The 26,447-nt window shown below is 44.2% G+C and overlaps 1 protein-coding gene and 1 long non-coding RNA gene across 2 annotated transcripts in view; both read right to left on the reverse strand.

The window, feature by feature from the left end:
* Positions 1 to 15,611, reverse strand: part of LOC147701188 (uncharacterized) — a 131,527-nt gene extending 115,916 nt beyond the window's left edge. The window contains exons 1-3 of the long non-coding RNA XR_015297163.1: positions 15,483 to 15,611; positions 10,545 to 10,606; positions 10,160 to 10,237 (exon numbers count right to left, since the gene is read on the reverse strand). This is a non-coding gene — a long non-coding RNA (uncharacterized LOC147701188). The remainder of the gene's footprint in view (positions 1 to 10,159; positions 10,238 to 10,544; positions 10,607 to 15,482) is intronic.
* A 6,855-nt stretch (positions 15,612 to 22,466) lies between these two features.
* LOC147701189 (uncharacterized) overlaps positions 22,467 to 26,447 on the reverse strand; it is a 170,759-nt gene continuing 166,778 nt past the window's right edge. Inside the window, exons 10-12 of the mRNA XM_086929315.1 lie at positions 24,749 to 24,810; positions 24,364 to 24,441; positions 22,467 to 22,665 (exon numbers count right to left, since the gene is read on the reverse strand). Of these exons, the coding sequence (XP_086785441.1) occupies positions 22,467 to 22,665; positions 24,364 to 24,441; positions 24,749 to 24,810 (339 nt within the window). The remainder of the gene's footprint in view (positions 22,666 to 24,363; positions 24,442 to 24,748; positions 24,811 to 26,447) is intronic.

A 26,447-nucleotide genomic window follows, 5' to 3' on the forward strand; every position in this document is an offset into this window, starting at 1 on the left:
CCAAGAAGCAAAGCAGTGTTTCCTATGGCAGGGTGGGAGCGGTGCTCCTACTCTGCCATAGCAAATGGCAATGTCCTGGTGGTGGGCACCACAAGACATTACAGGAGCTGGCCCTGGGGGGCAGTGGTTCCCAGGGCCAAGGAGGGCTTCCGAAGGGGGGCACTGGCCCCCCTCCCAACTGTTGTGAAGCCCCGGGGAGGTGGTGGTCCGAGGGGTCCGCATCGGACCCCTGCATTTATTTTACTGAATTCCCCGAGGCTTGAGGGTGGAGGGCCATGAGGCCCCCACCCTATTTAATGTCTAGCCCCGGGGGGTGACGGTCCCCGGTGCAGCATGGGGGGTTAAGGAGCTCCCAACGTATTTTAATAAGAAAGCCCCAGGGAGGTGGCAGTCCCCGGGGCTGCGGGGGCCGTGTGCCCCCTTGCATTATCAGAAATGCCTCTGGGAGGTGGAATTCCCTGGGCCTGTGAACAATAAAACATTGCCCCTGGGGCGTAATTAAACAAAGCACAGGAGCCCGAGCTTTTTTTTAATTTCATTATGCCGGATTTGCGCACCCAGCGCAAAATTCGCCCAATTGTTTTTTATTTAAAGAATGCTTTTTTTAGGCTAGGGGTTCCCATGGGACCCCTTGCGCAGGCCTAGGCTGTCATGGTGCTTCTACACTACCTCTTTTGTTGTTTTTTTAATCCTTTTTTTACCCTTTTTATTGTGACTCGGTTACCGAGCCACAAGATGCCTGCCAACACTTCCTGGTTTGGAGTGTTGGCAGCCAATCAGAATGAAGCTTGTGCTCTGGAGGGCTCCCGAATCCTCCTCGACCCCCAGATATTGATATTTTGAATTTCTCAGGAACTACTGAATGGATTTACACCATTTAAAAAAAAGTCGCTCTCTGAACCAAGAGATATCTTTTTGCAAATTTGTTTTGGGGTCCCCCTCTTTTCCCATCCCCCACTTGACGAATCATCCCAAAACTTTCATGACAGGAGCTGATCTGAGTGAACCATTCGTTTTGAAAATTTCCCAAAGATTTGTCAAACGGTGCCAAAAATATTTTTAAAATAAAAAACTCTTTTTCAATAGAAACAAGGTCCTAACTATAAATACCTACTGGCGAAATATATATGGTTGTGAGTTTGCGCATACTGTCCTATAAAACTGTTGTGGGCAAAATATAGACAACCATAATATAGAAAAGGTAAGTATATATGCATGGATTTACTATCAAATCCACACCTGCTTACTTTGAACATATACTTCCCCATATGTACTTCCCAATATTTTTGTAGCTAATATATAGGTCCCTAAAATTTTGTAGGACGATATTTGATCTATGATATTCTACTACTGTAACTTTTTCGCCCTTTTTTTAAAATGTCTTAATAAAATTTGATATATTGTATATCGATATTATAATTTTTTGCAACGTATGCTCTTATCTGCTAGTTTCTATTTTCTGTAGGCTGCACATTTGGGGTTTACATTTTTTCTACCTGGAGAAAACATGGAGGTGATGATTTATCCACATGTACAAAACACAGTGCAGTAAGACAACTGGCTGCGCTGCTCTGCATGACATGTGCCATATTTACCATTATATGATGCTTTGTAGTCCTCTCCTTGTGTTGGAGCACTATGTGGTGCCATGAGCCATAGCAGGCACTCTTGCACCATGGTGCAAGAGTGGCTGTTTTGCAGGCAGAATGGGTTTTGTGCAGGAAGGGACACCTTCCTTCAGAAAAAAGACCATATAAAAAGAAGCAGAAACTTGGAGAAACAATCATATTTTTCCTTGTTATGCCTCCCCTGGGAAGGCGTAGCATGTTGATGCACTACCAGGTCTACCATTAATTGGTAAAATTGTGAATGTATCTATGGATGTGTGGTAACACCCATGCTCCAGCCATTGAATGCCTTTATAGGCCAGAGTGTTACACAACAACGACTTGTGCTGTCTTGCGTTACTCTATATTTACCACACCAAACAGGGTCATGCAGGTCGCCTTTGGGTAACTTGGTAAATCTCTTTCTACGTTTCATAAATATGTTGCTTGAGTTTTTACTCCCATGGCACTAGAGCATTACTTGACCCAACTTACCATGGCCTTACTATAAAGTTTAATAAGCTAACTGGGGATAAACAATACAAAAAATTACAGTTTAATGGAAAGAACATGACAGTTGTCAGTTTCACAGGTCACTGATTCAGAAAACCAGGAAAAATAAAGTCCAGAAAAGGAGATACATTTTCAAACAGCCTGGACAAAAGTCTGAATTTTGAAGCCTGCCAGCATTTATGGTGATGGCACACTCAATACAGAAGCTGTAACTCTCATACGGACAACCAATTGTTGTCCCATGGCAAAAACTGCAGACACCGGGCACAGGGGCAAACTTGCCCGAGGTGCAGTATCACATTAGTAGGCTCATTTCAGCATGATCAGTGACCACTTACGTTGAGAGCCACCCTCGCTTGCCCCAGGCTTACTAAATGATAGCTGCGTGACTTAAGTTCCAACTTCCCTCCCTTTCGCAAGGTTTTAGAGCTAACCTCACAAAATGATAACAACAGTGGCAGCTGCTGTAGCAGTTAAGTGGTGAGCAGAGCGGAATGGGCAGTGTGGGGGAGGGGGGGACAGTGTGGTGAGCAGAACGGAATGGGCAGTGTGGGGGAGGGGGGGACCGTGTGGTGAGCAGAGCGGAATGGGCAGTGTGGGGGAGGGGGGACAGTGTGGTGAGCAGAGCGGAATGGGCAGTGTGGGGGAGGGGGGGACAGTGTGGTGAGCAGAGCGGAATGGGCAGTGCCGGCTAAAATAATTTAAAAAGTAAAGCTTACCTTCATTCTGCAGCATAGTGCTCTTCTGGCCTATGCTCCTCGACTCCTGATGCCACAGGGAGCCAACACCAATCCAGACGCTGCTCTTATGCTGGTATTACCCAGCATAAGACCAGCTGTAATCGACGTGAGCGCCATAGTTAGGTGCTCACTAAAGGACTACGACCCTCTGCATGTTCTCCACCCGGCTGAAAAGAACAGCTCGGGTGGAGACATTCAAAGTGCACAGGAGGGTGTGGCCGGCCTTAGACGGCCAGAAAACTGCCGTGCACACTTGAAGCAACGCCACCACTCCTCCTTCCTGCAGCTGTGTCGACCTGCCGGAATGGACGACCCCACCCTCGGATCAGGTGCAGGAAGTTGGCGAGTAAAAATACAAAAATAATATCCTTTATTATTATTTTATTTTTCATTTTTCACTGCTCAAAAGTAGTGGGGCGACGCAGCTCCGCCTTTGTCGAGGAGTGGCCGCTGTAATGCTTTTTAGAGAGAATTCGAAAAATGTGAAACCATACTTTGTTAAATGACCAGCAGTCTCCACCCCATGCAAATGACAACTCCCAGGTGCAACAACGGCATGCCACAAGACTAACAGAAAACAACATCAAAAGGGTTTCGCACATGTTGTTGCACCTGCTAAGAGTTATGTAACAGGGGCAAGCAAGCAGTGTCCGTCACCGCCATGAGGGGAACGGCGCAACTCACCTGCCGTGAGGGCAACGGCATCTCGAACATCAGCAGAGCCTCGCGCTGAGAAAGGCGAGCCCGCCGGGCAGACCACAACCCCCAGCACCACCTGGTCAGGCGCAGCAGGAGTGACGCGCCCAACGCGCCCGGAGGTGCGTAAAGACCGGGGAGCGCCAGTTGAGCCTGGTGGCAAGCAAGCAGTGTCCGTCACCGCCGTGAGGGGAACGGCGCAACTCCCCTGCCGTGAGGGCAACGGCATCTCGAACATCAGCAGAGCCCCGCGCTGAGAAAGGCGAGCGCGCCGGGCAGACCACAACTCCCAGCACCACCTGGTCATGCGCAGCAGGAGTGACGCGCCCAACGCGACCGGAGGTGCGTAAAGACCGGGGAGCGCCGGTCGAGCCTGGTGGCAAGCAAGCAGTGTCCGTCACCGCCGTGAGGGGAACGGCGCAACTCCCCTGCCGTGAGGGCAACGGCATCTCGAACATCAGCAGAGCCCCGCGCTGAGAAAGGCGAGCGCGCCGGGCAGACCACAACTCCCAGCACCACCTGGTCAGGCGCAGCAGGAGTGATGTGCCCAACACGAACGGAGGTGCGTAAAGACCCGGGAAAGCCTCCCGCATTGCGGAACGCGCATGGGACTAGCCGGACGAAGCCCGGACTAAGGGCGGACAGTCTGCGACAGTCAAAGACAGAAAGAGACTGGGCTGGGCCAGAAACCCTGATTCATTTTAGCTGGCAATATACGCAGTGAGAATTTATTAATTTCTATTTTAACTAGTGACAATACCATTTGGTGGTTTGTTATATTTGTTTTCATTTCTGTGTTAAATATAAGAAGCTCTATATTGGTTCTTTTAAATAGTGCGTAATGTCTAAATTAAAGGCTACCCAGGTGCCTCACACCATAGACAATTATTTGGTGAAGGTTGTGAGCAAGATTAATAATGAGAGGCGGCACTGGGTTTAGCTAGTCCTCCCCCCCGCCACCCATCATGGAAGCAGTGCCGGTTTCACTGATATTGGATGAAAGCAGTAGCACTAATAACCCCGAGGCATCTGCTAAAGATATATCTGGGCAGGATATCCCTAACTTGGTTGACTTGGAAGACTCTGTTAATACCGCATATCAGCACCCACGTACTCCAGTTTCTAGAGTGGTAAGGGCATGCAGAAAAGGTCAGACTAAACGGGGAGTGCCACGACCTACAAGGAAAAGAGCAGTTACCCCCCCTAATATTTCGAACAAGGATGATAACACCAAGGTTAAAGATGATGCCGTTACATTGGATGCTGAATTAATTAATAATTTAGTGAGTATTATTGACTCTAAGATTAAGGGCATTGTTAAACCCCTCATGATTAAAATTGACCAGCTAACAGCTGAAGTCAATAGATTGGGTGGATTACTTAAAAATTCGGTAGAATTAGCGGGTAGTCAAATGACATTGCCATCAAGTAATTGTGATAATGAGGATGTTGCACCTCAGAGAGATGTAGGCCCTAGTGATAACGGTACAAGTAATCCTTCAACTTCCGCGCCTCCAGTCAGTAATGACAGTCAGGCTGTAACAAAAGCCGACGGTAATGAAAACTGGACAGAGGTAAGACATAGGCGCGCTACTAATCTCCCGCCTGACTGTGCCCCATACGTGGTAGTTTTAACCAATGTCCCCCAGCTAAGCATGGTAAATACCACACATGAGACCTCAAAAACTAAAACGGTATCTTGGTTGCACAGATACTGTGGCTTCCCAACTGCATTCTCAGATGAAGTTTTGACGACCAGAAGGGTGCACTGGATTGGGAGCTCTAGGAAATGTTTCAGGGGTGACTGTTATAATAAATTTTAAGCATCCACAACATGCAGCCACCGTACTTCTGAGAGCTGCATCCTTACCGATAACTGATGGCAATGTGTGTGCCCGCTCACTTGGGTTTTTCTATAGTCCCCTTGGTATTCCCCCCGCTATGGTAGAAGAGGTAAGCCCTGGCCGGGTATCCAAAGGCCACATCCGGATCTCGCGATGCAAAATCGATACCAGATTCTAAATTCCATGGACGCCAACGATTGACCCGAGCAGATAGGGAAATCTCGACCTCAGGAGCCTATTAGTTCTCTTGTGGCTGTTTGTGAGGGCAATAGTGTGGTTCCAGAGTCTATAATCTGTGTGGCTGCAGAGTCTATAACCAGTACAGATATCGATCTGGGGTTGGGGGAAAGTGCCCTATTTGTATGTGGGGACTTAAGCAAAACAATTCAGACTGAGAGTGGGGGGAGAAATAATAGTCTGGTGCATGACAGTGATAGTGCTAGGGAAAAAGGCACAACAATGATGTGCTGGAATGTGGCGGGGCTGAAATCAAAGGAGAGAGACCCTGGTTGGACAGAATTTATCAATGCCCATGATATCTTATGTTTTCAGGAAACGTGGAGTACGAGTGAAGCCAACTATGATGGATTTGTCTCCTACAACTTATTAGCGATGGGTGGGGGACCAGGCAGACCCAAAGGGGGTCTCCTCACACTTGTAACAATTTCACGTCCTATTTTGGTTAACAGGTATATACCTGTAAATGATCTTGTACAGATCCTGTGGTTAATAGAGGGTAAAGAGTGTAATATCTTGTTGATCAATTACTACAACAATATTTTCGATGGTACTAGGGCTAAATTAGTAATAGATTTGGCTGCAGCTATTGATAATCTGTGCCAGGAAGCAAATGTTGTATTCGATTTTATCTGGGTGGGGGATTTTAATATTGCATTGTGCGAAATGTCAGCACAGAAGGTTTGTGGGGTTACCAATAATGCGGGGTGTGATATTTTGCATTTTGGACACAGTGGGTATGGCGAAGCATTGCATAAGCTCATGGGTTGTTATGATCTGGAAATAGTGGAGTGCTGTAAAGGCGTTAATGGACTGGCAATCCCTACCTTTAAAAATTGGCATGCCACTTCTGTCATCGACCATGTGATTGTATCATCGAATATAATCCCTTACTGTGCCCCCCACGAATTGAAGTCACTACATTAAGTGATCACAATCGAATTATTTTGAATACCAGCCTTTGGGTTGGTAGTTCGATTGTTGTAGGTAATATAATTACAAATGTGGAACCACATAGGACCATTGGGGTTAGGCTAAGATGGGCAGGAGAAAAGGCTAATGAATATCTAGTTCTATAATTAAAGAGAGCCTGCCGAACATTATTTTTATTTTAGAAAATAGATTTGACCCTGAAAGAGTTTTATTACTTTTTAAAGTAATCAATAAAGCGATTGATGCCAAATTTACGGGACGTAACAGCAGACGATGTAGGTGTGGACCGGGCTGGTTCAACCATCAATGCACTGCCGCATTAACTAAACTCAAGCAGGCATTAGCAGACAAGCCCAGGGACAAAAACTTAATAATTAACCTGAGAATGGAGTATAAGCGTGTGCTCAAACTGAGGAAATGCGAATTACAGCAATTGGCCTGGGACTCTCTTAACCAAGCGGCAGAACTCTCAAACTGCACCCTATTTTGGGCCACTGTTAATTCCCCCTTCCTAAAAGATGAAAAAACACCAGAGTTAACATCTAATGTATCGAGTGAAGGGTGGATTGCCCATTTCTCTTATATTTTTGATTCCAATAGACCCTTAGAGACTTATCCAAATCAGTGGGCGGTCTTGCCGCTTGATATTTCAGCTCAGGAGGTTGAATGCGGAATACGTAACAGTAAAGGAGGGAAAGCCCAGGGCCCTGAAGGGGTACCTATAGATGTTTATAAGGCAGCACCAGAAGTATGGGGACCTCTTCTTACAACTGTTTTTAATGCAGCTGTGTGTACCGAGCCCCCTGCAACCTGGGGCGAATCGATTATAGTACCAATTTATAAAAAGGGTATGAGGTCTGACGCAAAAAATTACCGCCCAATCTCTCTCCTTGACTCATCAGCCAAGGTGATGAGTAGAGTCATGCTTGTGAGATTGGAGGATTGGGCTGAGCAGAATGGTATACTAGCTGACAGTTAGTTTGGTTTTAGAATAGGCCGGGGTACGCTCGATCAATGTATTAATCTTGATCTATTGATCGGGAAGTACACCAAAGCTAAACCAGGTTCAATGTACCTCTGCTTTGCAGACCTGAGTAGTGCTTTCAATATGGTAGACCATGCACTACTGTGGCCAACGCTGTTGAAGCTAAGCGCACCCGAAGGTATAATGTTCTTCCTGGCCAGGTTATATGAGAAGTTGAAAACTAGTGTGCGCTTTGGTACTAGAGGAGAATGCACCCAAAAATGTAGTGTCAGAAGAGGAATTAGAGAGGCTGTGTTTTGGCTCCCCTCTTATTTATTTTATTCATTAATGAAATCGATGTCATTTTAAAAAAAGTTAATGCTGATGCCCCTCAGATCAATGGTGTACCAGTGCCGGTGCTATTATACGCCGATGACTCTGTTTTACTATCTAGGACCCGGTGGGACTACAGCAACTAATGGACAGTTTTTCCTCTTTTATTAAAGATAGAAAATTGCTAATTAATAAAGGGAAGACTTACACCATGACCTGTGGAGCTAAAGCTAGAGTTTTAAATACTTTTTTATAGATAGAGAGAAGGTGCAATAGGTGGAAAAATTTTGTTACCTAGGTATTACTTTTTCTAATGATAGGAAATGGAAAAATGAATTCACTAATATCCGGAATAAAATGGCAAAAAATGCCCACGGTATTTACAGATTTGCTGCTAAGGTAGGGGATCGTCGCTCAAGGGATATGCTTAAAATTTACCAGGCTAGATGTGCTACTATAGCACTGTATGGGGCAGGAGTATGGGGCCAAAGCGGTGTCTCAGAACTACAGCTGGAGGAAAATGTATTTCTAAAAAGGCTCCTTTGTTTGCCCATGTCAGCCTCGACTGAGTTAATTCATCGAGAGCTAGCAGTCCATCACTTAGCTGATCTATTATGCCTTAGGCCTCTGATGACTTGGCGGTCTATTTGGCTAGAGGATGACAAGCAATTTAATAGATCTATCGTTGAGGATTGTTTACGCTCGGACAAATACCAAAATATTCTCTGGTTAAAATATGTTGTTGCTTGTTTTTCGGCTATTTTTAATCTCAATCTTTTAGATGATCCCGGTGCAGCATCTATGATCTCTAAATCCGAAATGAAAATTACTTTCTTGACATTCATGGGGAGAAAGCGGGCAATTGCAGCCGGATCTCTGTCTACTGTTATTTTCTATAACAGATATATCACAGTGGAAGGTTTCCCTTCGTATTTAACCATGGTAACTAGGAACTCTCACAAATTTGTATTAACCAGGCTCCAATTCGGAATGGCCCACTATTTGGTAGCCCATCCTAATATTAAGAATCACCCGACCGGGCCTTGTAGGTGTGATGATGTATCCACTCAGAGCACTGTACACTTTCTGTTGTTTTGCAAACTGTATACGTACTTTCGTATTGCTTTTCTGAAACCTATATTTGTTAAATATGGAGTACGAACAGTTACATATGCTATGAATTTAATTTTTAACTTGGAATCAGCTGACATCTATTTTTATACTGCGACGTTCTTAAATCAGTGCATCAATGCTAGGAAAAGCATGATTTAAAAAAAAAATATTGATCAATTGGTTAGATATGTCTTTCTTTTATTGTAATTAACTACATCTTATTTTATATGATGTAATGAAATATGTATTAATAGTTTTATCACTTTTTAACATGTTGTAATTTGTTTGTGCTTTTATGGTCATCTATTTGAACCGAATAAAGCTTCATGAAATGAAATGTAACAGAGCACACACTTTCCAATATATAGAGTACGTCTAATGACACAATACCTTACTATTAGAGGCAGACTATAGGAACAATGAATGTGGAACTGAGGCATGTTTTACCAAGCACATTGCAGCTTTTGTACAGCAGCATTTTTTGAACAGCCTGGTAATGTAGACATGGACATTACATGGCGTTTACGCGTGCTTCGTCTCACACAAGAACGGCATCCTCTTTTTTTCACTTTAACAACAATGGATGTTTGTTTTTCCTTCGATCATTTTTTTCTTTAAGTAGCAGCAACATCTAAGGCGAAAAGTGGGCGATGCAATGGATTTATTTACTGAATCACATATAATTGCGGAAAAAGTAAGATGGATAAAAACAACACAGAAATATGAAAAGCAATGACCAAAGGTTTTAATAATTTTGCACAGTAAATCATTACTTATTTACTGGGTTAAAGGGCACACCTAATGGGCAAAAAGACCGGGACTTTAGACGCTGCTGACACTTTTATGCATTAGCAACTTTATTCCAGATTATATCACTGCTACTATGATTCTTACTGATTTGTAGGAACTCTTCTACCACAGCTGGGGTATGCACATCAGTCACAAACTGAAAAGCATTTTATCTTTTACTCTTTTCCATTCTAAATATGCAAATAATACACATTGTAAGGGCTTTAATTAATCGAACAATAAAGAACCATTCCTTCGTTCACAGAGTCTTTGTCATTTATATATGAATGTAGTATTTGTGTAGGGTAAGCCTAGCTCAAAGGCAGCCGTTCATTGTGGTATGGCAAAGCACGCATATTCTAAACTATCTAGAGTTCAAAGGTTACCTACCTCGTAATAGAGGCATTCCGGGTCAAAGTCGTAGTCGTCCTCTGGACTAGCGGTGCTCTCTGACTGGCTGGAAGCATCCTAGAATAGAGGATAAAGTTAGTCTGAGAATGGAACTCATGGAAATACAGGTACAAGGACGTTGTAGCCATGGTGGCTAATGCGTGGGTCTGGGAATACCGGGTCAACATATGTGTGTTTTTCTTCCTTCGGGGTAAATAACGGGCCCAAATCTACAACTATTCACCTCTGTACACATTTATTTAGCAACGCTTCTGGTGAGAAATATGTGCTAATATTTAGGTTATAGTGCAGGTGCTGTCTGCTGGGACTGCGGGATGGCTACACAGGCATGCTCTAAACTATCTAGAGTTCAAAGGTTACGTACCTTGTAATAGAGGCATTCCGGGTCAAAACCGTAGGGGTGCCCTCTGACTGGCTGGGAGCATCCTAGAATAGAGGATATAGTTAGTCTGACAAAGGAACTCATAGAAACACAGGCATGAGCACGTTGTAGCCGTGGTGGCTAGTACGTGGGCCTGGGTCAAAATCTGTGTGTTTTTCTTCCTTCTGGGTAAATAACGGGTCCAAATCTGCAAATATTTACCTCTCCACACATTTACCACCTGTTTGGTCCTGGCGAGAAATATGTGCTAATCTTTAGGTCATAGTGCAGGTGCTGTCAGCTGGGTCTGCTGGATGGCTAAACAGGCGAGGAGGGATCATTGGCTGCCCCTCCTCCCCTCTTCCAGCACCTATAGAGTCTTCAAACTTTTTAAGTTGGTCCCCCCAGTGAAAAAATGCAATTCATCGGTCCTCCCCTCAGATTTTTCCACAAATATTCTATATATATTTTTGTTAAGTTTAAAGAGAGATTTACTAAAATCATAAAGGGAATACATTCATTGAAATGCATGTGAATACAACAATAACACTGCATAATGTCCGATTGCAAGTAATATGAAAAACTTTTAACTATGTAATCAACCAATACCAATAGAATAAGGACAAACATTACTGATAGGAAGGGAATCAAGGGGGTTTAAGAACTTCTTGAATTGCAGGTGAAAGTATAGGAAATCTTTTGGCAGAGTTATTTAAAAACTGAGAAATTGATGACCACAATTCTTGCAGTTTCAAAACCAGAGACAAAGCATGCATATATGCAGTATGTAATCTATGATTATTACAGACTGCATACCACCATGCTTTTGATGATAACTGCATACATTTTTTTAATGCTTAGTGATTTGTTGAAAAGCAACTGCCAATAAAAGGTCTATTATGTGCACATTAAATGAAAGTTTAGCCCACACATCTGATCCACTTCCCAGGAAAACATTTGAAATAGAGTAGGGTATATTTAAACAAAATATGTAATTAATCAGGTCCCAAACGTTATGCCAGAAAGTGTAGACATAGGAACAATTAAAAAGTAAGGGCCCAATTCACAAAAGTAATCTGAGACAAAATCCTAACTTTACAACTTTCGGTATTCACAAAATGGGTTTAGGAGTAGGAAAGTTAGGAATCCTAACTTTAGTACTCCTAAAAGCATTTTGTGAATATCGAAAGTTGTAAAGGTAGAATTATGTCTTAGATTACTTTTGAGAATCTGTCCAAAAATGTTTAAGGTCAGCCAGTTGTGTAGAGCAATCTGTCCCAAAATGTTTAAGGTCAGCCAGTTGTGTAGAGCACGTCCAACATGTATCTGGAGTATCAGAGTGAATTCTATGAAGAAGAACAGGTGTTGTAAAAAGTCTATTATAAACAAAAAAATGGTTTGCGTCGTAGTGGCTGCACGGGAGGACTTTCCAATCTTGATCCAAGTCTGTTTCCATGTAGAGACAGGTATGGTAACTTGAAGGTCAGCTTCCCAAGCAAGTTTGACTGGGGATTTATGATGATCACTAATAGTATGTTGGAGGAGGGAATATATGGAAGAGGTCTTTGGATTAGTAGGCAGAAGATTGGTCAAATTGATGGAAGACGATGAGTTAAAAAGAGCAGCCAACTGAAACGAATAGTATGCCTGAAATATTACATTTTGAAGGAGCAGAAATCCATGACGAGAAGCAGATGATAAATCAAACAATGTAGACACCTCTGAGAAAGAAATAAAAATCATTTTTATACAACTGTTTGACTCAAAGTAGCCCTTTAGTTCTCCAAGAGGGCCAATAATTAGATCACTTATTTAGTTGTATCAAACGATTATGCCAGATTGGAGAAACCCAAAAAGTTCCAAGTTTATAGGGTGACACAGAATGACTGAACTCAGCAATATACCTGAATGGCGACCAATAGTAGTACATATCTTCCGAGGCATGCGCGTGAACTTCATGATTTCAGGAAAAGAAAATAGAAAGAGAAACACTTGTTCTGAGTCACTCCATAATAGAGTGAATAAAGAAGATGAATAAATACGATGAGCAGATAGCTTCAAATGAAATGATTTGTGGTGATTAGCAAAATCCGGAAAATTTACACTTCACTCCACTGTGGGTTGCTTCAATTTAGATCGGGACATAGAACATTTTTTTGTTATTCCAAAGAAAAGAGGATAATATACAGTACAGTTTCCTTTAAGATTTAAGCGTGATATTTAACGGAATATTAGAAAAAGTAAATAAAATAATAGGAACTAACATCACTTTAATTGTATCCAGCCTCTCCCACGAGATAAGTACAAAGGATGCAATCTAGAAGTTAAGGAAGTAACTTTCTGAATGCACATATCTAAGTTGAAAGAAACTGAAGTAGCAAGAGAGGGAGTGAATTGAACACCCAGGCATTTAATTTGATTAGGTCTCCACATAAAGTTAGAGGAAGAGAAGTCATGTTTAAAAGTAAGTTTATTTAAAGGTAACATTTTAAATTTGTCAGTATTTAATTTATAGCCAGAGACCAAAAGATAAAGCCTCTTCTGAGAAGGCAAGAAGAGAGGATTGAGGTTGAGACATAAATAATTAAGTCATCTGCATATGCAGCTAGTTCAATATGTTGAGCATTGTCGGAAAACCCATTGATAGAAGAATGTTGTCTAATCTTGGACAAGAAAGAATTAAGTGCCAAATTAAAGAGAAATGCAGAAAGGGGACAACCCTGCCTAATGCCACTGCCCCCCCCCCCCAAAAAAAACAGAAGGAAGACCATTAGCGCAAATGGCAGCTTGTGGGGATTAGTATAAGAGGGAGATCAAGTTAATAATTTTCTAACCAAAACCAAACCAATGAAGAACATGATATAAAAAAAAGACCAGTTAACCCTGTCAAAGGCCTTTCCAGCATCTGAAGAATGGCTGCCAAGGGCTCAGGGAAGTCAGCAGCCTTAGATATAACATCAAAGAACAGACAAGTATAATCTGATAGGTATCGCCCTGAGACAAACCCTGATTGTTCCTTCCCAAGAAGATTAGACAGAAGAGGCTGCATCCTAACGGCCAGGGCCTTGGCAAAAAAGTTTATAATCTAAATGAACCAAAGAGTTGGGTCTGTAATTTTTGCAATAACGTAAATCTTTACCATCTTTCGGGATAAGACAAGTAAGTGCTTTGAGAAAAAAACCAGAAGACATGGATGAATCAGAAAAAGATTTAATTGAAGTAAGTAATTTGGGTAAAAGAATATTAGATTAATGAACATAAAATTCTGCGGTAAAGCCATCGGGCACAGGGGCCTTATCTTTCTGGAGGGAAAGCCCAGCACAGAAAGCGATTGTTCCGTTTATAAAGAAGAAAAATCTATATGAGAAAAATCTGATTTTTGAATAGAGGAAAGATAATAGAGAATGCCTTGATCTGAAGTTAATTAATCAGGTGTATATAAATTGGCATAAAAGGAGCGGAATTAGTTCAAAATGTCTGGGTCAGGAGAGTGCGTGTGACCAAAATCATCTGTAATAGATTCAATAAATAGCATGTTTTGTTTAATTTTAAGAAATTTTGCTAGCAACTTGCCAGATTTATTTTGGCCTCCATAATATTTGGCACTAAACTTAAGAAAATAAGAGGGGGCAAGCTCAGGGGAAACTTTGTGAAAAGATAATTTATCTGCACTAAGATGTTGTAAAGACTCCTGTGTGCGAGATGTGTAAAAAATATGTTCAAGAATTTTTGATGCTCTGAAGTAATGTTTTAGAAAGAGTCTGGTAACCTTTCCTTTTCTTGGAGACAACATTTATGATAAAATCTCGGGCCAAAGCCTTAAAAGCATCCCAAGTGGTACAAAAGGGAATAGAAACAGAAAGATTGAAATGAAAAAACTTCCTGCAAAAAAGTAAGTGAAGGGGGGATGCAAAATAAGTGTCCAACAAAGGAGAGTTATTGAGTCTCCATCCTTTAGGATAGTTGTGTGTAGGTAAAACATCAAGGTGAACTGACACTGCGGTGTGATCAGAGATTAGAATAGTGCCAAACTCTGCACTAGGTAAAGATTGAATAAGATGATGAGAGAGAAACATAAGATCTATCCTTGACTGGGTATAATGGACTGGAGAAAAATATGTGTATTCCCTCAAAGAAGGATTGCATAATCGCCAGGCATCCATCAGGTAACGTTGACAGACAGCATGGGCAAATATTTAAAATTTTTTATTGAGGATATAATGAGCTGAAGTGTGAGTATCTACAATAGGATCAAAACAATGGTTACAGTCCCCAGCTAGTATTAAATTGTCATCTGAATGCTGCAACAGTTTGTGAGCAACAGTAGACCAAAATTGGCAATTAGGAGCAGTAGTTCTATAAACATGAAGAAAATGATAGAAACTTTGTTGATAGATAATGCAAGTAATATACATCTACCCTCTGAGTCTGACTCTTGTGAAAGCATATGAACCTTTAACGAAATATGGTACAGGTTAAGAGCACCATTTTTTTACCAGTGCCAGGCCCGAAAAACACATTTCCCACCCAACCCTAGCTCATTTTCATACAGTCCTGTTCGTTAAGGTGTGTTTTCTCTAGAAAAGCAATGTGAGCATTGAGGGTAGACAAGTATGATAAAACATTCTGACGCTTAATAGGGGAATTTAACCCACTAACATTCAAAGAAACAACTGTCAAGAACATTGCAAAGAAGCAGTGTAATAGGTACCATCAGACATATCCTTAAAAAAGTGAAAAATCGACACATAATTAATGTGAAAAAAGAAATGCAGTAAAGGAAAAAAAATCTAACCACAGACAAAATACAGAATATGAAATAAAAGAAAGTAAGAACAAGTATATTAAATGAAATAGGGGAGAGAAGGAGAAAATTTTGAAGTATGAGAAGAGGAAGGAATGAAGAAAGAAGAATATGAGAATAATAATAATCATACATACATAAACTATTGATGAAGGCAGGGGAGGGGCATGGGAAGGGACTGAGTGGCAAGACCCCAGAGGAAGGAGAGGCACATGAAGGGCAGTCATATAAGTGACGGGAGACAGGAACGTGAAACAAGATGAAACACTCCTGTAGGGAGAAAAGGTGATAATTAGTAGGATACAACAAGTAGTAACCAGGAACATCTCAAATGATGCAACAGGAATTAAAACCATACATTAACAATAAAAATACATCTATCTAATACAGCTGCATACATCATACAAGATAACAATGCATATCCTTTTTTCACCCTTTTTCTTGTGACTCGGCTACCGAGTCACAAGATTGCTGCCAACACTTCCTGGTTTGGGGTGTTGGCAACCAATCAGAATGAAGCTCGTGCTTGGGAGGGTTCGCAAATTCTCCTCGCCCCTCAGTTATCGATATTTAAATTTTTTGAATTTCTCAGGAACTACTGAACGGATTTACACCATTTAACAAAAAGGTCACTTTCTGAACCAGGAGAAACCCTTTTGCCAAATTTGGTGTAATTCCGTTCAGCGGTTCGGGCTGTAGCCGTGTCTCAAGTTCCTATGAAAATTAACATGGGGAAAACACGTTTTGGGACCCCCATTTTTTCTCGGCCCCGCCTTGACGAATCACCTTACAACGTTCAAGACAGGAGCTTACTGAAGTGAACCATTAGTTTTGAAAATTTCACAAAGAATCGTCAAACGGCGTCAAAGATATTGGCAAAAGGAAAAAACGCTTTTTGAATAGAAACAAGGTCCTAACTATCACTACCTACTGGCAACCACCAGTAGGTAATATATTTATATATATAGTTGTGTGGTTGTGCATACTGTCCTATAAAAATGCTGTGGCCAAAAAATAGACAACCAAAATATAGAAAAGGTAAGTATATATGCATGGATTTTCTATCAATTCTACACCTACCTACTTTGAACAAATACTTTCCCATATGAATTTCCCAATATTTTGGTAGCTAATATACAGGTCACAACATTTTTGTAGGAAGATAGTTGGTCTATGATATTCTACTACTGTAACTTTTTAGCCCCTTTAAAAAAAAAGAATCTTCATAAAATGTGATATATTGCATATGGACAGTAATGAATTGTTTTGCAATGTATGCCGTTATCTGTTACTTTCTATTTTCTGTAGGCTGCACATTTGGGGGTTATTTTTTTCTACCCATGTAGGCCTGTGTATGTGGGTGATGTAACTAAACATGGAGGTGCTGATTTATCCAAATGACAAAACACAGTGCAGTAAGACAACTGGCTGGCTGCTTTGCATGACAAGTGCCATATTTAACATTATATGATGCTTTCCGTTCCTCTCCTTGTGGTGGAGCACTCTGTGGTGCCAAAGCAGGCACTATTGCACCATGGTGCAAGAGTGGCTGTTTTGCAGGCAAGATGGGTTTTGTGCAGGAAGGGACACCTTCCTTCAGAAAAAGCACACGTAGAAATAAGCAAAAACAAACATATTTTTCCTCGTTATCCCTCCCCTGGGAAGGCATAGCATGTTGATGCCCTACCAGGTCTACCACTCATTGGTAAATCTGTGAATCTATCTGTGGATGTGTGGGAACACCCATGCTCCAGCCATTGAATGCCTTTATAGGCCAGAGTATTGCACGGCCACGACTTGTGCTGCTTTGCAATACTCCATATTTACCACACCAAACAGGGTCATGCAGGGCGCCCTTGGGTAGCTTGGTAAATCTCTTTCTAGGTTTCATAAATATGCCCCTCAAGTTTTAACTCCCATCACACTAGAGCATTACCTAAGCCAACCTACCATGGCCTTACGATAAAGTGTAATAAGCTAACTGGGGGTAAACAATTAAAAAAAAATACAGTTTAAGGGAAAGAGCATGCCAGTTGTAGCTTTGAAAGTCAGTTTCACAGGTCACTGAGTCAAAAAAACAGCAAATATATAGTCCAAAAAAGGTGAAAAATCTTCAAAAAACTGAGGAGAAGTCTGAATTTTGAAGCCTGCCAGCATTTATGGTGATGGCACACTCAATACAGAAGCTGTAACTCTCATAAGGACAGCCAATTGTTGTCCCATTGCAAAAACTGCAGACACCGGGCACAGGGGCAAACTTGCCCGAGGTGCAGTATCACATTAGTAGGCTCATTTCAGCACGATCAGTGACCACTTACTTTGAGAGCCACCCTCCGCTTGTCCCAGGCTTACTAACTGATAGCTGCGTGACTTAAGTTCCAACTTCCCTCCCCTTCGCAAGGTTTTCGAGCTAACCTCACAAAATGATAACAACAGTGGCAGCTGCTGTAGCATTTAAGTGGTGAGCAGAGCGGAATTTGCAGTGTGGGGGAGGGGGGGACAGTGTGGTGAGCAGAGCGGAATGGGCAGTGTGGGGGAGGGGGGACAGTGTGGTGAGCGAGCGGAGTGGGCAGTGTCGGGGAGGGGGGACAGTGTGGTGAGCAGAGCGGAATGGGCAGTGCCGGCTAAAATAATTTAAAAAGTAAAGCTTACCTTCATTCTGCAGCATAGTGCTCTTCTGGCCTATGCTCCTCGACTCCTGATGCCACAGGGAGCCAACACCAATCCAGACCCTGCTCTTATGCTGGTATTACCCAGCATAAGACCAGCTGTAATCGACGTGAGCGCCATAGTTAGGTGCTCACTAAAGGACTACGACCCTCTGCATGTTCTCCATCCGGCTGAAAAGAACAGCTCGGGTGGAGACATTCGAAGTGCTCATGAGGGTGTGGCCGGCCTTAGACGGCCGGCAAATTGCCATGCACACTTTAAGCAACGCCACCACTCCTCCTTCCTGCAGCTGTGTCGACCTGCCAGAATGGACGACCCCGCCCTCGGCTCAGGTGCATTGTGCGCACAGCCTGGTAATGCCCTGGTTACTTACCGGTAATCTTCATTACTCCGAGTCCTAGTCTTCCTCACCACAGTAATAATTATGAGCCTCCGGCTCCACACAGAACTCCAAGTAAAATAAAAGAGCAGCGCTCTAGTCTCCTCTCCCTCCTCCAATATGGCCCCAGAGGCTTCATCCAATCCTATAAAAGGATACATATCAACCAGCTCGACCTGAAAAACCAAGCCGCAGACATGAAGCCACCACCAGGGCCGGGAGGGAAGGGAAACTATACTGTGGCGAGGAAGACTAGGACTCGGAGTAATGAAGATTACCGGTAAGTAACCGGGGCATTACCTCCTCGTCCAATCTTCCTCGCCACAGTAATAATTATGAGCCGATACCATAGCAAACAGCTTCATGTAAGGAAAATTAGACCACACCAATAGTGCAGTGAAAACATAATTAAATATACAGAGGTACAGTAATCAAAAGACAACCTCTCAAGGAACCCCCGCAGATAAAACAGAGGACGCAAACGAAACAGAACCCCACCCCTAATCTGGAGGCTGTAATGGGACATGAATGCACGAGGGGAAGACCAAGTAGCAGCCCTACAAACATCCCCCATGGACACCCCTTTGAAGGAAGCCCATGACACAGCAACAGAACGGATGGAATGACCCTGAACAGGAAGGGAGGGGACCTCAGAAACCGAAGCATATGCCAACATAACGGCCTCCCTAATCCAACGACTGATCGTGGAGAGGGAGGGTTTCATTCTCCGACGTGACAAACCAAAATTGAAAAACAAGTTGTCCACCTTACAAAAAGAAGACGTGCGTGACAAGTAAATCAAGAACGCACGACGAACATCCAAGAGGTGCAAAAGGGATTCCTCATCCGAGGAAGGATCAGGACAAAGAACCGGAAGAACCACCTCAGCAGACCGGTGAAAATAAGAATCCACCTTAGGAACAAACGTAGGATGAGGGCGCAAGACTACACGGTCTGCCAAAACCAACAAAAACAGGGCAGAACGAAGTAAAGCACCCAACTCACCCATACGCCTGGCAGAAGCAATCGCCACAAGAAACACTACCTTGAGTGTCCAAAACCTCAAGTCCACCGACTCCAACGGCTCAAAAGGAGCCAATTGCAAGGAAGGCAAAACCAAAGGAAGGTCCCAAGGAGGAGGACACATGATAGGACGGGGGCGTTGGAAAGAAAGAGACTTAAAAAATCTAGCAACCAATGGAGAAATTGAAACCAAAGGTAATACATGAAATGCCCGAATGGCAGCCCATTGAGCCCGAAGAGTCGAAATGGCCAAGCCCAACAAAAATCCATCATACAGAAAATCCAGAATGGGAGCCGGATCCAAAGAATCCAATGAAAGCCCACGACCAACACACCAAGCATCAAAATTATCCCAATGCTTGGCATAGGACTAAAGTGTAGAAGGCCTCCGGGACTGTTGAATGACCCCAGCCACAGTCACAGAACAACCCACACGAATCCGAGAATCCCTCTCAAGAGCCAGGCCCGCAGACCCAGGGAACGGAACACAGGCAGAGGAAGAAAGGACCCAACAGAGGATATGGCACGAACGGCAAGGTCCACCCCGGAGACACAGCCAACTCCAACAGTAGTTGGGAAACTAAGGGCGACGCTTCCAACAAGGAGCAACCAGAAGCACGAAGGACCCCTCCCTCTTGATCTTCTGCAACACAGCTGGAATCAGGGGAACAGGGGGAAACGCATACAACAGACCCCTCGGCCAAAGGAACGAAAGATCGTCCACACTCCAGGCATCCGGGCAAGGCAGAAACGTGCAAAAGCATCGGATCTGGGCATTGACCTGGGAGGCAAACAGGTCCACAATTGGACAGCCAAACATCACCTGCAACCACCTGAACATCCACCGCGTGAGGGACAAGGACCCCACAGAAGGAAACACCCGGCTCAGACAATCCGCCACAGTGTTCTCCACGCCAGGCAGGTAAATGGCAGATAGGGACTCCAGATGCACCTCCGCCCAGCAACATATCCGACGGCAGAGGCAACTGAGGGAGCGAACCTTGCACCCCCCACGACGGTTCACATAAGACATTACAACCTGATTGTCCGTTCGGATCCGCACACGGCGACCCCGAACAAGATCCGAGAATCTACCAGACCCAGAATGACGGTTACAGCACCCAGCAGTTGGAGGAACATGACAACACCGACTGAGGCCAAACCCCCTGAGTCGTCGAATCCCCCAGATTAGCACCCCACCCCAGCAGGCTGGCATCGGTAGTGACCATGCAGGTGGGAACAATCAGAAAGGGGCGGCCCTTGGACAGATGACCTCCATCCAACCACCAACACAGGACCACCCGAACATCCTCCGACAAAGGAACCAAAATACCCATATCGAGGGAACAGGGGTCCCAATGCGACAAAACGCGGGACCCCACCGGGTACATGTGGAGGCGAGCCCACGGCACCGTCAAAAACGACGCCAACATCAGACCCTGAACCTTCAACCATAGGCTCACAGGATGAGAACGCCCCAACAACAGGTCACGAACTGCAGACATCAGGGACAGAATCCTGGGAGGGGGCAGGAACACCATCCCCAACAGAGTCCTGAACAGAGCCCCAATGAAAGTCAATTCCTGCGCAGGAACCAGGGAGGACATCGGCACAATCACGAGGAACCCATGATGCTCCAGGACATGGCACACCCACTGGACATGCAACTCCGCCTCAGGAAGAGAAGAAGCAGAAATCAAATGTCGTCCAGATAAGGAAAAACGCTGACGCCCTCACCATGCAAATGTCCAATAAGAGGAGCCAGAACCTTAGTAAAGATCCTGGGAGCAGAGCAGAGCCCAGGGGGCAGTACCTGGAAATGGAAATGACGACCCAGCACGCAAAACTGGAGAAATCTCTGAGAGGCTGGATGAACAGGGATATGCAGATAAGCATCTCACAAGTCTATTGAAGCAAGGAAGACGCCCTGAGACATCAGAGGAAGGATCAACTGAAGCGAAACCATTTTGAACTTCATGTGAGGGAAGCAAGCATACAACCACTTTAGGTCCATCACTGGCCGAAGAACCCCAGTGCGCTTGGACATCAGGAACAGGATGGAATACACACCCAACCCCAATTGATCGCGGGGAACAGGAATCACCGCCCTTTTGACCACCAGGGAATCAATGCCGTCCCAAAAGCGCCAATCTCCTTACAGGGTCTCTGGGACAAGGCGTGGCCCTGAAACAGTCTGGGGGAGTCTGGGAAAACCTAAGACGAACACCCTCCGAAACCACTCGAAGAACCCGCATGCCCGACACAGTCTCGCATCAATAGTCTATGAATCAAGGGAGACGACCCCCAACCGGGCCGACACCAGGAGCGAGCCCTACATGATTAGGAAGTGGGAGCGGAGGAGGCAGAAGCACCAGAGAACCGGGACTTGTCAAAGGAAGGAGTACCCCGGCCACTCTCCCTTCCATGAAAGGGCCGACCATCCAAGAATGACCAAAAGCACTCAGGGAACCAAAGGCATGGAAGCGGTCAGTACGCCCAGGAGCAAGGATCATACGGTCCTCCGCAGTCAACTCCACCATGACATCCAAAGGAGGATCAAACAACTAAACACCCGAAAAAGGGATCATCATCCGGAGAATATACAGCGCAGCACCATCTATCCAGGAGCGAAGAACAAAGGAAAACATCAGAAAGCAGGCGCACCCGCTGCTCCAACATCGCCAGAGTAGAAGAATAACTACCCTTTGAACCAACAAGCAGGCACCGACCAAAATACTTAAAGCAAAGACCGGATCGCGTAAGACGAATAGGCATCACCCCTGATAGAAAAACAATGCAGCTGCAAAAGTGCACTTCACCGCAACAACCATTACTCACAGCAAAATCCCGCAGCGGGTATCGTGTACACAAAAACGTGAAAACGAACCCCTGTCCACATACTTCCATACATGTATCCATATTAAAACAGAAGAATGTATAGGCAAAGAATCAGGCTCAGGGCGCTGATACCGCGAAAACAGATCGTCCACTAGATCCACCAAAGATGCAGGAAACACCAAGTTCACACGAATGTAACCCAGCACCACCATTAGGCAGCACCCAGCACAAAGCGACCTCGGACATCAACGTCCACAACATCGACAGAATCAGCAGCAGTAGCGTCATCCACCTTCGCCTCATCATCAGGAGGAACAGGCACCTGACCCTGCAATGCCGTAGCCATAGCAGAAGTAATCAAAGCTGCAACAATTCGAAAGAATGAATTGCCACCTCTGACCCAGAAGTCCCTTGCAAGGACCCAGGAGCAGGAAAGTCTAGAGAACCACGCCCCATCACATCCACACACGAGTGGACGAGTGGAGTCAACACAAGCAATGAACAGGACAACATGCCTGGCCGAAAAAGGCCCCGAGGTTGCTAGGCAACCACATAAATCAACCCACGCATGACTCCAATAACATAAATGCATTGAAGAAGAGCCGCGCGCATGCGCAAAAAGACAGCCATATACCGCCTTGCGTGGTCGGAGAAATCCGAAAGCTGATTGCAGCTAAAGAATATGCCCAGAACTGCAGCAGGCAAGGAATGCGGCCGGGAGCCTCCGGCCCCCACAGCTAGGGAACCCGGCCCCGGCAGCAGGTAGGGAAATGCGACCGGGAGCCTCCGGCCCCCACAGCAAGCACACCCGGCCTCGGCAGCAGGGAGGGAAATGCGACCGGGAGCCTCCGGCCCCCACAGCAAGTGCACCCGGCCTCGGCAGCAGGTAGGGAAATGCGACCGGGAGCCTCCGGCCCCCAGAGCAAAGGCACCCGACCGCGCAACGCCCGCTCAGCAGGACGCGCGGTCGGAAACAAAATAAAAACGGCTTCCAGGAACCCATGCGTCCCGCAAAACAAGCCGAAAGAACAAGCCCAGAAGTCTGCTAAAGCAGGACGAGGGGCAATAATGGCAAAAGAAGGGGGCAAGAAAAATTAAAATTACGGGACAAAATGAAAAACACAATCCACAAAGTGCATAGAAAAACAACACTAGCACAACACTACTACCCTCAATACCAAAAGGGCAGAAGGGGACAGCTCAAGCAGGATCCCAGCCCCACTCACCTGACCAACAGGTAACATAGCACTCGGAGAAGTGCAGAAAAAAAGAACAGGTCGAGCTGGTTGATATGTATCCTTTTATAGGATTGGATGAAGCCTCTGGAGCCATATTGGAGGAGGGAGAGGAGACTAGAGCGCTGCTCTTTTATTTTACTTGGAGTTCTGTGTGGAGCCGGAGGCTCATAATTATTACTGTGGTGAGGAAGACTGGACGAGGAGGTAATGTAGACATGGACATTACATGGCGTTTACGCGTGCTTCGTTTCACACAAGAACGGCATCCTCTTGTTTTCACTTTAACAACAATGGATGTTTGTTTTTCCTTCAATCATTTTTCTTTTAGGAGCACCAACATCTAAGGCGGAAAGCGGGCAATGCAACTAATTTATTTACTGAATCACATATAATTGTGGAAAACATAATTAAGATGGATAGAAACAACACAGAAACATGTAAAGCAATGACCAAAGGTGCTATTAATTCTGCACAGTAAATCATTACTTATTTACTGGGTTAAAGGGCACACCCAAAGGGCAAAAAGACCGGGACTTTAGACGCTGCTAAAACTTTTATGCATTAGCACCTATGTTCCAGATTAGATCACTGCTACTATGATTCTTACTGATTTTTAGGAACTCTGCTACCCCAGCTTGGGTATGCGATGCAGTCTTTTACTCTTTTCTATTCTAAATATGCAAATAATGCACATTGTAAGGGCTTTAATTAATCGAACAATAAAGAACCATTCCTTCGTTCACAGAGTCTTTGTCATTTATATATGAATGTAGTATTTGTGTAGGGTAAGCCTAGCTCAAAGGCAGCCGTTCATTGTGGTATGGCAAAGCACGCATATTCTAAACTATCTAGAGTTCAAAGGTTACATACCTCGTAATAGAGGCATTCCGGGTCAAAGTCGTAGTCGTCCCCTGGACTAGCGGTGCTCTCTGACTGGCTGGAAGCATCCTAGAATAGAGGATAAAGTTAGTCTGAGAATGGAACTCATGGAAATACAGGCACAAGGACGTTGTAGCCATGGTGGCTAATGCGTGGGTCTGGGAATACCGGGTCAACAAATGTGTGTTTTTCTTCCTTCGGGGTAAATAACGGGCCCAAATCTACAACTATTCACCTCTGTACACATTTATTTAGCAACGCTTCTGGTGAGAAATATGTGCTAATCTTTAGGTTATAGTGCAGGTGCTGTCTGCTGGGACTGCGGGATGGCTACGCAGGCATGCTCCAAACTATCTAGAGTTCAAAGGTTACGTACCTTGTAATAGAGGCATTCCGGGTCAAAACCGTAGGGGTGCCCTCTGACTGGCTGGGAGCATCCTAGAATAGAGGATATAGTTAGTCTGACAAAGGAACTCATAGAAACACAGGCATGAGGACATTGTAGCCATGGTGGCTAGTACGTGGGCCTGGGAATACCGGGTCAAAATCTGTGTATTTTTCTTCCTTCGGGGTAAATAACGGGTCCAAATCTGCAAATATTTACCTCTCCACACATTTACCACCTGTTTGGTCCTGGCGAGAAATATGTGCTAATCTTTAGGTCATAGTGCAGGTGCTGTCAGCTGGGTCTGCTGGATGGCTAAACAGGCGAGGAGGGAGCATTGGCTGCCCCCCCCCCCCACTCTTCCAGCACCTATAGAGTCTTCAAACTTTTTGAGTTGGCCGCCCCCAGTGAAAAAACGCAATTCATCGGTCCTACCCTCAGATTTGCTCACAAATATTCTATATACATATATTTCTTAAGTTTAAAGAAAGATTTAATAAAATCATAAAGGGAATACATTCATTGAAATATATATGATTACAACAATATAGAATGAACAAATAAAATGCATATCAATTAAACAAACAAATGTATAATAAATATATAAGTGACGGGGGTCGGGGAAGAAGGACTGAAATACACATGAAACCACACTGCATAATGTCCCATTGCAAGTATCGAGAAAAACTTAGAACTATGTTATCAACCAAAGTAATAGAATACGGATAAACAGATAGGAAGGGAATCAAGGGGGTTTAAGAATTTCTTGAATTGCAGGTGAAAGTATAGGAAATCTTTTGGCAGAGTTATCTAAAAACGGAGTAATTGGTGACCACAATTCTTGTCGTTTTAAAACTAGAGACAAAGCATACATATATGCAGTATCTCATCAATAATTATAACAGACTGAATACCACCATGCTTTTGAGGATAACTGCGTAAAATCTTTTTCAATGCTTAGAGAATTGTTGAAAAGCAACTGCCAATAAAAGGTCTATTATGCACATTAAATGAAACTTTAGCCCACACATCCAATACACTTCCTAGAAAAACATTTAAAACAGAGTAGGGTATATTTAAACAAAATATACAATTAATCCGATCCCAAACTTGATGCCCGAAAGTGGACACATAGGAACAAGTAAAAAGTAAGGGCCTGATTCACAAAAGTAATCTGAGACAAAATCCTTACTTTATGACTTTCGGTATTCATAAAATGTATTTAGGAGTACTAAAGTTAGGAATCCTAAATGCATTTTTTCAATACTGAAACTCGTAAAGTTAGGATTTTGTCTCAGATTACTTTTAAGGTCAGCCTCCAGTGGTGCGGAGAGCATGGGACTCACGTCTGAGCATACCCATCCCACTGGGGTGAATGTATGACATTGTTCTGCATTCTGTCCATCAACTGTGGTTTTTGCATTTGTCACCCCGAGTGGGATGGGTATGCTCAGACGTGAGTCCCATGCTCTCCACACCACTGGAGTCAAGCTATCCTGACTGAAGACGGCTGATAGCCAGAAACCGGTCCTAGGATGCTTGAATCCGGTCCAGGAAAGACATGGCCTGGCAGTTCGGGCTGGACTGTTCCCATGAGGCACAGGGTCAAGGCTGATTTGCATATGGCCATGTCTGAACTGGGGTGGTGTGGAGTGCAAAAAAACTATGGATTTAGGCCCAGATCTCTGTA

The sequence above is a fragment of the Lissotriton vulgaris genome, chromosome 7 (genome assembly GCF_964263255.1).
Source record: "Lissotriton vulgaris chromosome 7, aLisVul1.2, whole genome shotgun sequence".
Classification (NCBI taxonomy): domain Eukaryota; kingdom Metazoa; phylum Chordata; class Amphibia; order Caudata; family Salamandridae; genus Lissotriton; species Lissotriton vulgaris.